Below are 13,762 nucleotides of genomic sequence, written 5' to 3'. Positions count from 1 at the left end.
CCTGCTCTGAGCCGCGCCCCTGCTCTGAGCCCCACCTGTCTGACCCCATCCTGCTCTGAGCCCCGCCCCCTGCTCTGAGTCCCGCCTGTCTGACCCCATCCTGCTCTGAGCCCGCCCCTGTTCTGAGTCCCGCCCCTGCTCTGATCCCCACCTGTCTGACCACATCCTGCTCTGAGCCCCGCCCCTGCTCTGACCCCTGTCTGACCCCATCCAGCTCTGAGCCTCGCCTCCTGCTCTGACCCTGTCTTCTCTGAGCCCTGCCCCTGCACTGAACCCCGCCCCTGCTCTGAGCCCCACCTGTCTGACCCCATCCTGCTCTGAGCCCCGCCCCCTCCTCTGAGCCCCGCTCCCTGCTCAGAGCCCCGCCCCTGTTCTGAGTCCCGCCCCCTGCTCTGAGCCCCACCTGTCTGACCCCATCCTGCTCTGAGCCCCGCCCCTGCTCTGAGACCCGCCCCCTGCTCTGAGCCCCACCTGTCTGACTCCATCCTGCTCTGAGCCCCGCCCCCTGCTCAGAGCCCCGCCCCTGTTCTGAGTCCTGCCCCTGCTCTGAGCCCCGCCCCTGCTCTGAGACCCGCCCCTGCTCTGAGCTCCACCTGTCTGAGCCCATCCTGCTCTGAGCCCCGCCCCCTGCCCTGAGGCCCGCCCCCTGCTCTGAGCCCCACCTGTCTGAGCCCAGCCAGCTCTGAGCCCAGCCCCTGCTCTGAGCCCCGCCTGTCTGACCCCATCCTGCTCTGAGCCCCCTGCTCTGAGCCCCGCCCCTGCTCTGAGCCCCACCCGTCCTCTGAGCCCCACCTGTCTGACCCCATCCTGCTCTGAGCCCCGCCGCCTGCTCTGAGCCCCGCCTGTCTGACTCCATCCTGCTCTGAGCCCCGCCCCCTGCTCTGAGACCCGCCCCAGCTCTGAGTCCCGCCCCCTGCTCTGAGCCCCACCTGTCTGACCCCATCGTGCTCTGAGCCGCCCCTGCTCTGAGCCCCGCATGTCTGACCCCATCCTGCTCTGAGCCCCGCCCCCTGCTCTGAGACCCGCCCCGGCTCGGAGCCCCACCTGTCTGAGCCCCGCCCCCTGCCCTGAGCCCCGCCCCCTGCTCTGAGCCCCACCTGTCTGACGCCATAATGCTCTGAGCCCGCCCCTGCTCTGAGCCCCGCCCCTGCTCTGAGCCCCACCAGTCTGACCCCAACCAGCACTGAGCCCCGCCCCCTGCTCTGAGCCCCACCGGTCTGACGCCAACCAGCTCTGAGCCCAGCCCCCTGCTCGGAGCCCCACCTGTCTGACTCCATCCTACTCTGAGCCCCGCCCCCTGCTCTGAGCCCCGCCCCCTGCTCTGAGCCCCACCTGTCTGACTCCATAATGCTCTGAGCCCCGCCCGCTGCTCTGAGCCCTGCCTCCTGCTCTGAGCCCCACCACTCTGATCACATCCTGCTCTGAGCCCCGCCCCAGCTCTGCTCTGAGCCCCGCCCCCTGTTCTGAGTCCCGCCCCCAGCTCTGAGCCCCACCTGTCTGACCCCAAACTGCTCTGAGCCCTCCCCCTGCTCCGACCCCGGTCTGACCCCATCCTGCTCTGAGCCCCGCCCATGCTCTGAGCCCCACCTGTCTGAGCCCATCCTTCTCTGAGCCCCGCCCCCTGCTCTGAGCCCTGCCCCTGCTCTGAGACCCGCCCCTGCTCTGAGCTCCACCTGTCTGAGCCCCGCCCCCTGCTCTGAGCCCCACCTGTCTGACCCCATCCTGCTCTGAGCCCCGCCCCCTGCTCTGAGCCCCGCCCCCTGCTCTGAGCCCCACCTGTCTGACCCCATCCTGCTCTGAGCCCCGCCCCTGCTCTGAGCCCCACCCGTCCTCTGAGCCCCACCAGTCTGACCCCATCCTGCTCGGAGCCCCGCCGCCGGCTCTGAGCCCCGCCTGTCTGACTCCATCCTGCTCTGAGCCCCGCCCCCTGCTCTGAGCCCCGCCCCCTGTTCTGAGTCCCGCCCCCTGCTCTGAGCCCCACCTGTCTGACCCCATCCTGCTCTGAGCCGCGCCCCTGCTCTGAGCCCCACCTGTCTGAGGACCCCCTCCTGTGAGACCCCCCCCTGCTCTGAGCCCCGCCCCTGTTGTGAGCCCCACCTGTCTGAGCCCTGCCCCTGCCCTGAGCCCTGCCCCTGCTCTGAGCCCCGCCCCTGCTCTGAGCCCCACCTGTCTGACCCCATCCTGCTCTGAGCCCCGCCCCCTGCTCTGAGCCCCACCAGTCTGACTCCATCCAGCTCTGAGCCCCGCCCCTGCTCTGAGCCCCACCTGTCTGACTCCATCCTACTCTGAGCCCTGCCCCTGCTCTGAGCCCCGCCCCCAGCACTGAGCCCCCCCAGTCTGACTCCAAAAAGCACAGAGCCCCGCCCGCTGCTCTGAGCCCTGCCTCCTGCTCTGAGCCCCACCTGTCTGATCACATCCTGCTCTGAGCCCCGCCCCTGCTCTGAGCCCCGCCCCTGTTCTGAGTCCCGCCCCCTGCTCTGAGCCCCACCTGTCTGACCCCATCCTGCTCTGAGCCACGCCCCCTGCTCTGACCCCTGTCTGACCCCATCCAGCTCTGAGCCCGCCTCCTGCTCTGACCCCTGTAGTCTCTGAGCCCTGCCCCTGCTCTGAGCCCCGCCCCTGCTCTGAGCCCCACCTGTCTGACTCCATAATGCTCTGAGCCCGCCCCTGCTCTGAGCCCCACCTTTCTGACTCCATAATGCTCTGAGCCCTGCCCCTGCTCTGATCCCCACCTGTCTGACCACATCCTGCTCTGAGCCCCCCCCCCTGCTCTGAGCCCCAACTGTCGGACACCATCCTGCTCTGAGCCCCGCCCCTGCTCTGAGCCCCGCCCTGCTCTGAGCCCCACCTGTCTGAGCCCTGCCCCTGTTCTGAGTCCCGCCCCCTGCTCTGATCCCCACCTGTCTGACCCCATCCTGCTCTGAGCCCCGCCCCCTGCTCTGAGCCCCACCTGTCTGACCCATCCTGCTCTGAGCCCCGCCCCCTGCTCTGAGTCTCGCCTGTCTGACCCCATCCTGCTCTGAGCCCCGCCCCTTGCTCTGACCCTGCCCCTTCTCTGAGCTCCGCCCCTGTTCTGAGTCCCGCTCCTGCTCTGAGCCCTGCCCCCTGCTCTGAGCCCCACCTGTCTGAACCCATCCTGCTCTGTGCCCCGCCCCTGCTCTGAGCCCCGCCCCTGTTCTGAGTCCCGCCCCCTGCTCTGAGCCCCACCTGTCTGACCCCATCCTGCTCTGAGCCCCGCCCCTGCTCTGAGCCCCACCCCCTCCTCTGAGCCCCACCTGTCTGACTCCATCCTGCTCTGAGCCCCGCCCCCTGCTCTGAGCCCCGCCTGTCTGACCCCATCCTGCTCTGAGCCCCGCCCCGTCCTCTGAGCCCCACCTGTCTGACTCCATCCTGCTCTGAGCCCCGCCGCCTGCTCTGAGCCCCGCCTGTCTGAGCCATCCTGCTCTGAGCCCCGCCCCCTGCTCTGAGCCCCGCCCCTGCTCTGAGCCCCACCTGTCTGAGCCGCGCCCCTGCCCTGAGCCCTGCCCCTGCTCTGAGCCCCACCTGTCTGAGCCCAGCCAGCTCTGAGCCCAGCCCCCTGCTCTGAGCCCCACCTGTTTGACCCCATCCTGCTCTGAGCCGCGCCCCCTGCTCTGAGCCCCCCCCTGTTCTGAGTCCCGCCCCTGCTCTGAGTCCCGCCTGTCTGACCCCATCCTGCTCTGAGCCCCGCCCCCTGCTCTGAGCCCCGCCCCCTGCTCTGAGCCCCACCTGTCTGACCCCATCCTGCTCTGAGCCGCGCCCCTGCTCTGAGCCCCGCCCCCTGCTCTGAGCCCCACCTGTCTGACCCCATCCTGCTCTGAGCCCCGCCTGTCTGACCCCATCCAGCTCTGAGCCCTGCCCCTGCTCTGAGCCCCGCCCCCAGCTCTGAGCCCCACCTGTCTGACTCCATAATGCTCTGAGCCCCGCCCCCTGCTCTGAGCCCAGCCGCCTGCTCTGAGCCCCACCTGTCTGATCACATCCTGCTCTGAGCCCCGCCCTGCTCTGAGCCCCGCCCTGTTCTGAGTCCCGCCCCTGCTCTGAGCCCCACCTGTCTGACCCCATCCTGCTCTGAGCCCCGCCCCCTGCTCTGACCCCTGTCTGACCCCATCCAGCTCTGAGCCCCGCCTCCTGCTCTGACCCCTGTAGTCTCTGAGCCCCGCCCCCTGCTCTGAGCCCCGCCCCCTGCTCTGAGCCCCACCTGTCTGACTCCATAATTCTCTGAGCCCTGCCCCTTCTCTGAGCCCCGCCCCCTGCTCCGAGCCCCACCTGTCTGACTCCATAATGCTCTGAGCCCCGCCCCCTGCTCTGAGCCCCACCTGTTTGACCACATCCTGCTCTGAGCCCCGCCCCCTGCTCTGAGCCCCACCGGTCTGACTCCATCCTGCTCTGAGCCCCGCCCCTGCTCTGAGCCCCACCTGTCTGAGCCCCACCTGTCTGAGCCCCGCCCCCTGCCCGGAGCCCGGCCGCCTGCTCTGAGCCCCACCTGTCTGACTCCATAATGCTCTGAGCCCCGCCCCCTGCTCTGAGCCCTGCCTCCTGCTCTGAGCCCCACCTGTCTGACCACATCCTGCTCTGAGCCCCGCCCCTGCTCTGAGCCCCGCCCCTGTTCTGAGTCCCGCCCCCTGCTCTGAGCCCCACCTGTCTCACCCCACCCTGCTCAGAGCCCCGCCCCCTGCTCTGAGCCCCCCCTGTCTGAGCCCCGCCCCCTGCTCTGAGCCCCGCCCCTGCTCTGAGCCCCACCTGTCTGACCCCATCCTGCTCTGAGCCCGCCCCTGCTCTGAGCCCCACCTGTCTGACCCATCCTGCTCTGAGCCCCGCCCCCTGCTCTGAGTCCCGCCTGTCTGACTCCATCCTACTCTGAGGCCCCCCCCCGGGTCTGGGCCCCGCCCCCTGCTCTGAGCCCCACCTGTCTGACTCCATAATGCTCTGAGCCCCGCTGCTCTGAGCCCTGCCTCCTGCTCTGAGCCCCACCTGTCTGATCACATCCTTCTCTGACCCGCCCCTTCTCTGAGCTCCGCCCCTGGTCTGAGTCCCGCCCCGGCTCTGAGCCCTGCCCCCTGCTCTGAGCCCCACCTGTCTGATCCCATCCTGCTCTGTGCCCCGCCCCTGCTCTGAGCCCCGCCCCTGTTCTGAGTCCCGCCCCCTGCTCTGAGCCCCACCTGTCTGACCCCATCCTGCTCTGAGCCCGCCCTGCTCTGAGCCCCACCCCCTCCTCTGAGCCCCACCTGTCTGACTCCATCCTGCTCTGAGCCCCGCCCCGGCTCTGAGCCCTGCCCCCTGCTCTGAGCCCCACCTGTCTGATCCCATCCTGCTCTGTGCCCCGCCCCTGCTCTGAGCCCCACCCCCTCCTCTGAGCCCCACCTGTCTGACTCCATCCTGCTCTGAGCCCCGCCGCCTGCTCTGAGCCCCGCCTGTCTGACGCCATCCTGCTCTGAGCCCCGCCCCCTGCTCTGAGCCCCGCCCCCTGCTCTGAGCCCCACCTGTCTGAGCCGCGCCCCCTGCCCTGAGCCCCGCCCCCTGCCCTGAGCCCCGCCCCCTGCTCTGAGCCCCACCTGTCTGAGCCCAGCCAGCTCTGAGCCCAGCCCCCTGCTCTGAGCCCCGCCTGTCTGACCCCATCCTGCTCTGAGCCCCGCCCCTGTTCTGAGTCCCACCCCTGCTCTGAGCCCCACCTGTCTGACCCCATCCTGCTCTGAGCCGCGCCCTGCTCTGAGCCCCACCCCTGCTCTGAGCCCCACCTGTCTGACCCCATCCTGCTCTGAGCCCCGCCCCCTGCTCTGACCCCTGTCTGACCCCATCCTGCTCTGAGCCCCGCCCCCTGCTCTGAGCCCCACCTGTCTGAGCCCATCCTTCTCTGAGCCCCGCCCCCTGCTCTGAGACCCGCCCCTGCTCTGAGCTCCACCTCTCTGACTCCATCCTGCTCTGAGCCCCGCCCCTGCTCTGAGTCCCGCCCCCTGCTCTGAGCCCCACCTGTCTGACCCCATCCTGCTCTGAGCCCAGCCCCCTGCTCTGAGCTCCACCTGTCTGAGCCCCGCCCCCTGCCCTGAGCCCCGCCCCCTGCTCTGAGCCCCACCTGTCTGACCCATCCTGCTCTGAGCCCCGCCCCGGCTCTGAGCCCCGCCCCCTGCTCTGTGCCCCGCCCACTGCTCTGAGCCCCACCTGTCTGACCCCATCCTGCTCTGAGCCCCGCCCTCTGCTCTGACCCCTGTCTTCTCTGAGCCCCACCTCCTGCTCTGAGCCCCACCTGTTTGACTTCACCCTTCTCTGAGTCCCGCCCCCTGCTCTGAGCCCCGCCTGTCTGACCCCATCCTATTCTGAGCCCCGCCCCCTGCTCTGAGCCCCACAGCTTTAACTCCCCATTGTAGGGCCAATCCCGCCCAGGAGGCTGTGTGGTCTAGTGATTAGCATAGGGGAGATTGGAGTCAGGATTCCTAGGTTCCTTGCCCAGCTCTGTCACTGACTGGCTCTGTGACGTGGGGTGAGTCATAGCCTCGCTCTGTGCCTCAGTTTCCCCATCTGTACCAGAGAGAGGGAGGGCTGTGAGGCACATTGATCGATGCCTGCAAAGTGCCTGGAGACCCTGGAGGGCAGGGGCTAGGGAAGGGCAAAGCACCGGTGTCGGTCCCGGCTGGCAGCGGGAAGAGGAAGCACTAGCTTCAGGATGTGAGTGAGTTCACCCAGTCCTCAGAACCAGCCCACTGCCAAGCTCTTAGGTGCTGGCGCCATCGTGTGGCCATGCCCTGCCCTACACTGCACTGCGGCTCAGTTTACAAGCCAGCACCCAAGCCCTGCCCCCGTCTGCGCTCCCCCCTTGTCCAGTGGTGGCCCTGGCTCTGCTCGGTGAGGCACCAGCCAGGGAAGGGCTGAGGGACGCATAGGACGTGCCAGCTACTGTGCATGTTGGGTAAAAGAGGGCTTGTTTGCATTAAATGTCCATGTGCCCCCAAAGGAGAATTGAGGCCCCAAAGATGGAGCTGCACTTGGTGGATAATTTGCCTGCTGGTGTTACTGCCCTGGAATGCCAGGCTCCATGGCTGTGCTGAGCGCGGCAATGGCCAGTCCCCCAGTGTGGGCTCCTGCTCCTACGGCAAGCCTTGGCCACGCTGCCGGTCCTGGCAGTGACAGCAGGAGCCCAGGGATGGTTGGCTGGGCCTCAGGGGAGGAGAGGTGCCAGCAGTCTGGGGTTCTGTCCCTAGCTTGGACATTGACTTGCAGTGTAGCCTTAGGCAAACCATGGCCTCCTCTGGGCCTCAGTTTCCCCAATTGTTAGAGATTGACCTGCCTGGGGCGGGGTGCAAGGAGGAGTTTGCTTTTGTCTGCAAAAGTTGCCTTGAGTTAGCCCCCTTCTCTTCTGTGTCATGCAGCCCTGCCCCCTTTCCCAGCTGCTCCCCACCCACCCTCCTCTCTCCGCACTGTGCAAGCCCCACAACACCCTCTCAGGCCTTCCCATGAGAGCTGCCAACTCCAAATCAACCATCCAGCGCCAGTAGCTGCTCAGTGGGGATCCCCACCACAGATCCAGTGTCTCCCCGCATAGGCCACCATGACAGCCACATGCTCATCCGGCGACGGGCAGCTACAGGGTGCTGTTAACGAGCCCTGTTACGATGGTCAAGCCATTTTTTTTGCATGACTCTCTTCTCTTTTTCTCCCCCCTCTTCTCCCCCTCCTCCGCTCTGCTTCTCTCCTCTGTCCGCTTGCCAGTCATTGCTTGTCCCTGGAAAAGCGCCAAGTAGGTGCGGACGTCGCGGCAGCGCCATAGGGATAGGAACCATAGAAGAGGTTGATGTCTCTCTTGCTCTCTCTCTCTCTCCCCCCCCCCCCTTCTCTGGAGCCAGCGCTGTACATGCAATGGGGGAGCTGGACCGCAGTGGGGACATTGGCTGGCTGGGCCTGGCTGCCATCCCAGCATGCAGGGCAGCCCGGCTGGGCCTCTGGTGCTGCAGGGTGGTGCTGGGAGCCCAGCTTCTCTGCAGCTAAGTTTGGGGGGTTGGGTAGGGAGAGAGGCGTGTCAGCCTCCCTGGCACCTGCTGCTTTCACCCTGCCTGGGTATTGGCACCCACAGTCCCTTGGTCCTGCTGCCTTCCACCCTTTGCGGTGTCCAGCCCTTGCAGCTGCCTCCCCTCCTCCTAGCCCAGGGCCTTTCCTCTCCTCAGGCCCAGCAAAGTGTCGCGATTCCCCCTCCAGCCCTGTGCCCCAAGCCTGGCCTCACTGCAGAGTGAACCGGCGTTCTCACCAGCCTTGCCCCCGCTCCCTCTGCACACGCCGGGCTGTGGCTGTGGCTGACCCGGCGGGCACAGACTGAGCTCTAGTGTGCAGCTCTCGTCAGCTGCTACCGTGACCGCTCTGCAGTGAGGATGCAGCTAGCTGCCAGTGGTGCCAGGCTGCCAGAGCCTCCGACATACCCCCTGTGCCCGGCAGGACAGATGAATTCTCCTGCTAGCCCTTGAGAAGGTGTTCACAGAGCAGCGCGACAAGCCCAGCAGGGGAGAGTGATGCCGCAGTGTGGCCGAGCTCCCCCGGCCTGAGCCGACTCCAGAGGCGTCTCTGGGCGTACATCACTCGTGCTAACCACAGTGCAGCCCAGCCCCCTGCAGCGCGACAAGCCCAGCAGGGGAGAGTGATGCCGCAGTGTGGCCGAGCTCCCCCGGCCTGAGCCGACTCCAGAGGCGTCTCTGGGCGTACATCACTCGTGCTAACCACAGTGCAGCCCAGCCCCCTGCCCACTGAGATGCCAGCAGGAGGCTCGTGCCCACAGCCCAGCCCTGCTTGTTCCCACGTGGCCCCCACGCCGTCCCTTCCCCTTGGCCGGGGGCTAGCAAATGTTAATTCATTGACACGACTGGCCCCTCTGCATCACTGGGGTCAGTCCAGACTGCTCTCCGCCCCGCCCCCAGCCGGTGTCGCTGGCTCCAAGTTGAGCTCCAGCTATGGACACAGCCGCCGTGCATGGCCCTGCCTGAGCTGGCAGGCAGTGCAAGCCAGTGGCATGGGAGTACCGACTCCTGTGTTCTTCTCCTGTCTGTCACATCACCTCACTGTGCCTCAGTTTCCCCACCTCTACAAGGGGGGTGACAGTACCTTCCTCACAGGGCTTTGGTCCAGTCCATGCAGTACTTGGAGATCCTCAGGTGAAAGGTGCCAGAGATGGATGCAGGGCTCTGCAAAGGGCTGCGCAGGAGTGCCCCACAGGCCGGGGTCACCTCTCCCCAAGTCAGGAAGCCCAGCTGAGAGGGCATGCTGTCTGCCAGGTGCTGCCCCTCCAGCCCCTCTGGCATGGTGCAGGCACCCCAGCAGTGCCTCTCCAATGCTGGGCACTCTCGGTTGGACAGATGCTCACTCTCCCATAGCATCAGGCCCCCAGACCCCATCAGCCCTGCCCAGCCCCAGTCTCTGCCCCATGGCTAGCAGCTGGCACCACGCGATGGGGCAGAGTCATCACCCAATTCCTCCTCTCCACCCGGCCCCCTGGCGCTCTGATGGGGCTCCAGCTGGAGGAGGCGCTGAGCCCGATGCCCAGCATTGGTGGCACCCAGGGCTCTCTAGTGGGAGCTGAGTGGGAGCAGTAACCCATGCGACCCAGCTAAGCAGGGGACTCCGGTGCCCTGGCAAAGGCTGTAGGGGGAGCAGCCCTCGGGATGGGGGCACCTGCCCATTGCTGGGTTGGCTCCAGCTCCAATTTGGTTTTGCCCTTGGTCCAAGTCCAACCCCCCCCCCCCCAGCATGGGCCCCTGTGGGGGGAGAGTGGCAGTGTCCCGCGGGGAGTCGGGGCTTCCCAGCACTGTCTGGCTGATGGGATCAAATCTGTTCCAGTCGCTGATTGTTCCTGGGAAGAGCCCGACACGGAAGAAATCCGGCCCCTTCAGCCCCCGGAGAAGCAGCGCCATCGGCATCGAGAACATCCAGGAGGTGCAGGAGAAAAGGTGGGGGAAGCCCTGGCAGAGGAGGAGCGGGGCACCAAGACCTGCAAGAGGGAGCACCCCCCACCCCCAGGAAGAGACAGCTGGGTCCCACCTGCCCTGCCCCAGCCCCGGTGTGCTGCACCCGTGCCAATGGGTGACAGGCCACAGCAGGGGCAGGGAGTAGAGTGATGGGGAGGAGGAGGGAGGGGCCACCCCAGTGAGCACAGAGAGCCTCCCCGGTGGCTACGCGGCTCCGTCTCTCCAAGGCTGCTCCCAGCAGACTGCCGGGGCGGGGCGGGCTGGGTATGTGCTCTCCCCGTGGGGGCAGCTTCCCGCAATTCACCCCGGCTTAGACCCCAAGGGGAGTGGGGATGCTGCCAAGCACTGCCAGGGCCAGGCCAGCCTGGCCACAGCCGGGGTTTGTGCTTCACTGTGGCTGGCACTGAGCTCAGGGGAGACCAGGACAGGGACACCAGTCACCAGTCCAGCCCTGCCATGCTATGGGCTGGAAAATCTTGGTGCCCCCTGGGAGGGCAGCTGGATCTGAGAGCTGCCCAGCAGCGAGCATGGCTCCCCCTGCCCTGGCCCAAGCATGTCCCTGGTGCCTCTCACAGGGAGAACCCAGCAGGTCCCCAGAAGACACCTGACAGCGGCCACGTGTCCCAGGAGCCCAAGTCGGAGAACTCGTCCAACCAGAGCTCTCCAGAGATGCCCACCACGAAGAACAAGTCAGTTCCTCCTGGGCCCAGGGCTGGGATTCCCAGGGAGCCACATGAGCTGTCAGCAGAGAGCGAGAGCTGGGCTGGGGGGCAGAGGGTCCTTTGAGCTGCACTCATTTGCTGTACTCTGAAAATGCCCGTCAGAGGGTGGTCCAGACCCAGCCCTGCCGCAGGGCTCTGGGCACCCGTGGGTGGGACCAGGGAAAGAGACTTGTCCAGGGGCACCCAGTGAGGGGTCTGAGTTCCCTGTCTCTCCAAGGGTGGGGGAGGGAGAGGATGGGACATGTTGGAGGGTGCTGGGTCTCACTGCCCTGTGTCCTGGGGGGGGCATAGGGGGGTGCTGGGTCTCACTGCCCTGTGTCTCAGGGGGAGGGTTAGGGGTGCTGGGGCTCACTGCCCTGGGTCCGGGGGGGGCATAGGGGGGTGCTGGGTCTCACTGCCCTGTATCCTGGGGTGTGGAGGGTGCTGGGTCTCACTGCCCTGTATCCTGGGGTGGAGGGGTGCTGGGTCTCACTGCCCTGTGTCCTGGGGGCATAGGGGTGCTGGGTCTCACTGCCCTGTGTCCTGGGGTGGAGGGTGCTGGTCTCACTGCCCTGTGTCTCAGGGTGGGGGCATAGGGGTGCTGGGTCTCACAGCCCAGTGTCTCAGGTGGGTGTAGGGGTGTCTTGGGGGTGGGTTGGGGGTGCTGGGTCTCAGTCCCCTGTGTCTCGGAGGGTCACAGAGGGGGTGCTGTGTCTCACAGCCCAGTGTCTCAGGGGGCATAGGCGGGTGCTGGGTTTCACTGCCATGTGTCTTGAGGGGAGAGAGAGTTTAGGGGGTGTTGGGTACGGAGGGGTGCTGGGTCTCACTGCCCTGTGTCTCGAGAGGGTATGGGGGGGTGCTGGGTCTCACTGCCCTGTGTCTCGAGAGGGTATGGGGGGGTGCTGGGTCTCACAGCCCAGTGTCTCAGGGGGAGGGTTAGGGGGGTGCTCGGTCTGACTGCCCTGTGTCTTGGTGGGGAGTTTTGGGGGGTGCTGGGTCTCACTGCCCAGTGTCTTGGGGGGCACGGGGTGTCACGGAGTCACCAGGGTGATACGCTGGAACTATTCTCTACAGAGCCAGTCAGGACTCTGGGGGAGCCTCCTCTCTCTGTCTCCAGGGCAAGAAGCTCACACAGCTTCGACCTTCCCGGGTCTGACCTCGGAGCATTCAGCATCCTCTGCCCCACCATGCACTTCCAGCAGCAAGTCTGCCCTGGCAGGGTCCTGGGGAAGCCAGAGGGTCCTGCACCCCCACTCCGCAGTCAGCAGTGACTCTCAGCCAGCCGGTAAAACAGGTTAATTAGTCAACAGGAACACAGGGTAGGGGAGATCTTGTTAGCACAGAAATCAGTGACTTTCAGCCAAGTCCATCTTGCGGGGCGGGGAGCCCAGAGCCAGGGCTCTGGTCCTCCCTCTGAGCCCCAAGCCAGCCCACACTTTCAGCTGCCTGGCCCCTGCCCTGCCTGTTCCTCCTCCTCAGACCTTTGTCTCACTTCCCAGGCCAAGAGTCACCTGGTCGCATCCCCCTCCTGGGTCTCCGTTACCAAGGGGCGGCCATAGCACCCATGCAGGGAGCTGGAGCAACCCCCGCAAGTCACACACGCTTAATCCCACCACCTAGACATTGGTGCAGTACACATGCAAAACTGTAAGGCTGACATACAACATACCAAGGGAAAATCCCCACTTTGTCACATCTCTCCCCCCTTTGAGACCAAGCTGAGCGGGGTCACCTTAGCCAGTGACCTGGGGAAGTTCAGGCCCCCCCTCCAGAAGATAGCATCAACTGTAACATTTGCACTCTCTAGCTCACAATCCTGGGAGGACAGACTCCACCGCAGGAGCTTGGCATTGGCCCCTCTCATCTGGTGCAGCCACGGCAGGGCGAGTGGTCCAAGTACATGGTGAAGCGCTGCCCAAATAGATCTGGCTGCAGCCTTGTAGGGGCCCACTCCATGGCCAGGCCCTGCTTCTCTATGGCTGCATAGCCCTGCTCCCGGGGCAGCAGATTCCTGCTTAGGTACATGATGGGGTGTTTCTCCTCCTTTGCATTGGCCTGCCCCAGCACCGCGCCCACCCTGTGTGTGAGGCATCAGTGAACACCATCAAGGTCTTGTCAAAGTCTGGGTTTCCCAGCACCGGGCCCTTGCCCAGCTCCTCCTTCAGCGCGTAGAGAGCCCTCTGGCACTGCCTGGTCCAGACCAGCTTGTCTGGCTTCCCCTTCGTGCATAGCCCAGTGATGGGGGCAGCTAGGGAGCTCAAGTGGGGTACAAACCTCCGCTGGTTCCACGCCATCCCTGGATGTGGTTCTTGGTCTGGGGAACAGGCCAATCTCTGATCGCCTCCACCTTGGCTGGCTCTGGCTTTAGGCAGCCGCTCCCCACCTTGTGGCCCAGGTACGACACCTCTGCCACCCCCCCGGCACGTCCCAGCTTTTACAGTCAGCCCTGCCTCCTGGAGACGCCCCATCCCCCTCTTCACCTGGGACACCTCGTCCTCCCAGGTCTGGCTAATGGCACAAATATCATCAATGTCTGGAAGGGTAAAATTCTCCATCCCCCTCAGTGACTGATCCACCTGGCGTTGGTAGGTGACCGGTGCCTCCTTGAGGCCAAAAGATAGGACTAGCGACTTGTACAGCCCCTAAGGGGTGACAAAAGCAGGTTTCAACCTGGCATCTGCGAGTAGCCTTTGGTGAAATCCCTGGTCATGGGGTACCAAGTCCCCCCCAACTTGTCTAGGATCTCATCAGGCCTCGATATGGGCAGACATGGTGAAGGCCTTGAGCTTCCGATAGGCCACACAGAATCGGCCCATCTTTCCTGGGGACCATGGGAGGGGCCCTGGGAGAGGGCCCTGGGGCTGGTGGGTGGCTGGATCACCCCTAAAGCAAGCATGTCTCTGACCTCTCCCTCCTGGGCCTGGGCTGTGCTCCCCGTTACTCTGAATGGGGAACACCTGCTGGGAGGGCTGGCTCCCATCTCCACCCAGTGGACAGCTCGGTTAGTGAGCCCAGGCTGGTTGGAAAACAGCTGTGTGTACGAATGCAGCATCTCTCTGATCTCTGCCTGCTGGTCAGGGGTTAGCTGGTCAGAGAGGGGAACTG

The 13,762-nt window shown here is 65.6% G+C and overlaps 1 protein-coding gene across 3 annotated transcripts in view; it reads left to right on the top strand.

Annotated features, from left to right (window-relative positions):
- LOC120387851 (RAP1 GTPase activating protein) overlaps positions 1 to 13,762 on the top strand; it is a 186,651-nt gene that overhangs the window by 156,535 nt on the left and 16,354 nt on the right. For 2 of the 3 annotated variants that reach the window (XM_039509119.1, XM_039509122.1), the window contains exons 19-21: positions 7,720 to 7,797; positions 9,829 to 9,938; positions 10,532 to 10,645. In XM_039509119.1, the coding sequence (XP_039365053.1) occupies positions 7,720 to 7,797; positions 9,829 to 9,938; positions 10,532 to 10,645 (302 nt within the window). The remainder of the gene's footprint in view (positions 1 to 7,719; positions 7,798 to 9,828; positions 9,939 to 10,531; positions 10,646 to 13,762) is intronic. The other variant, XM_039509121.1, reaches the window with a different exon arrangement.

This window comes from Mauremys reevesii, linkage group 21 (genome assembly GCF_016161935.1).
Source record: "Mauremys reevesii isolate NIE-2019 linkage group 21, ASM1616193v1, whole genome shotgun sequence".
Lineage (NCBI taxonomy): Eukaryota > Metazoa > Chordata > Testudines > Geoemydidae > Mauremys > Mauremys reevesii.
This window is presented reverse-complemented; position numbering and strand designations above follow the sequence as displayed.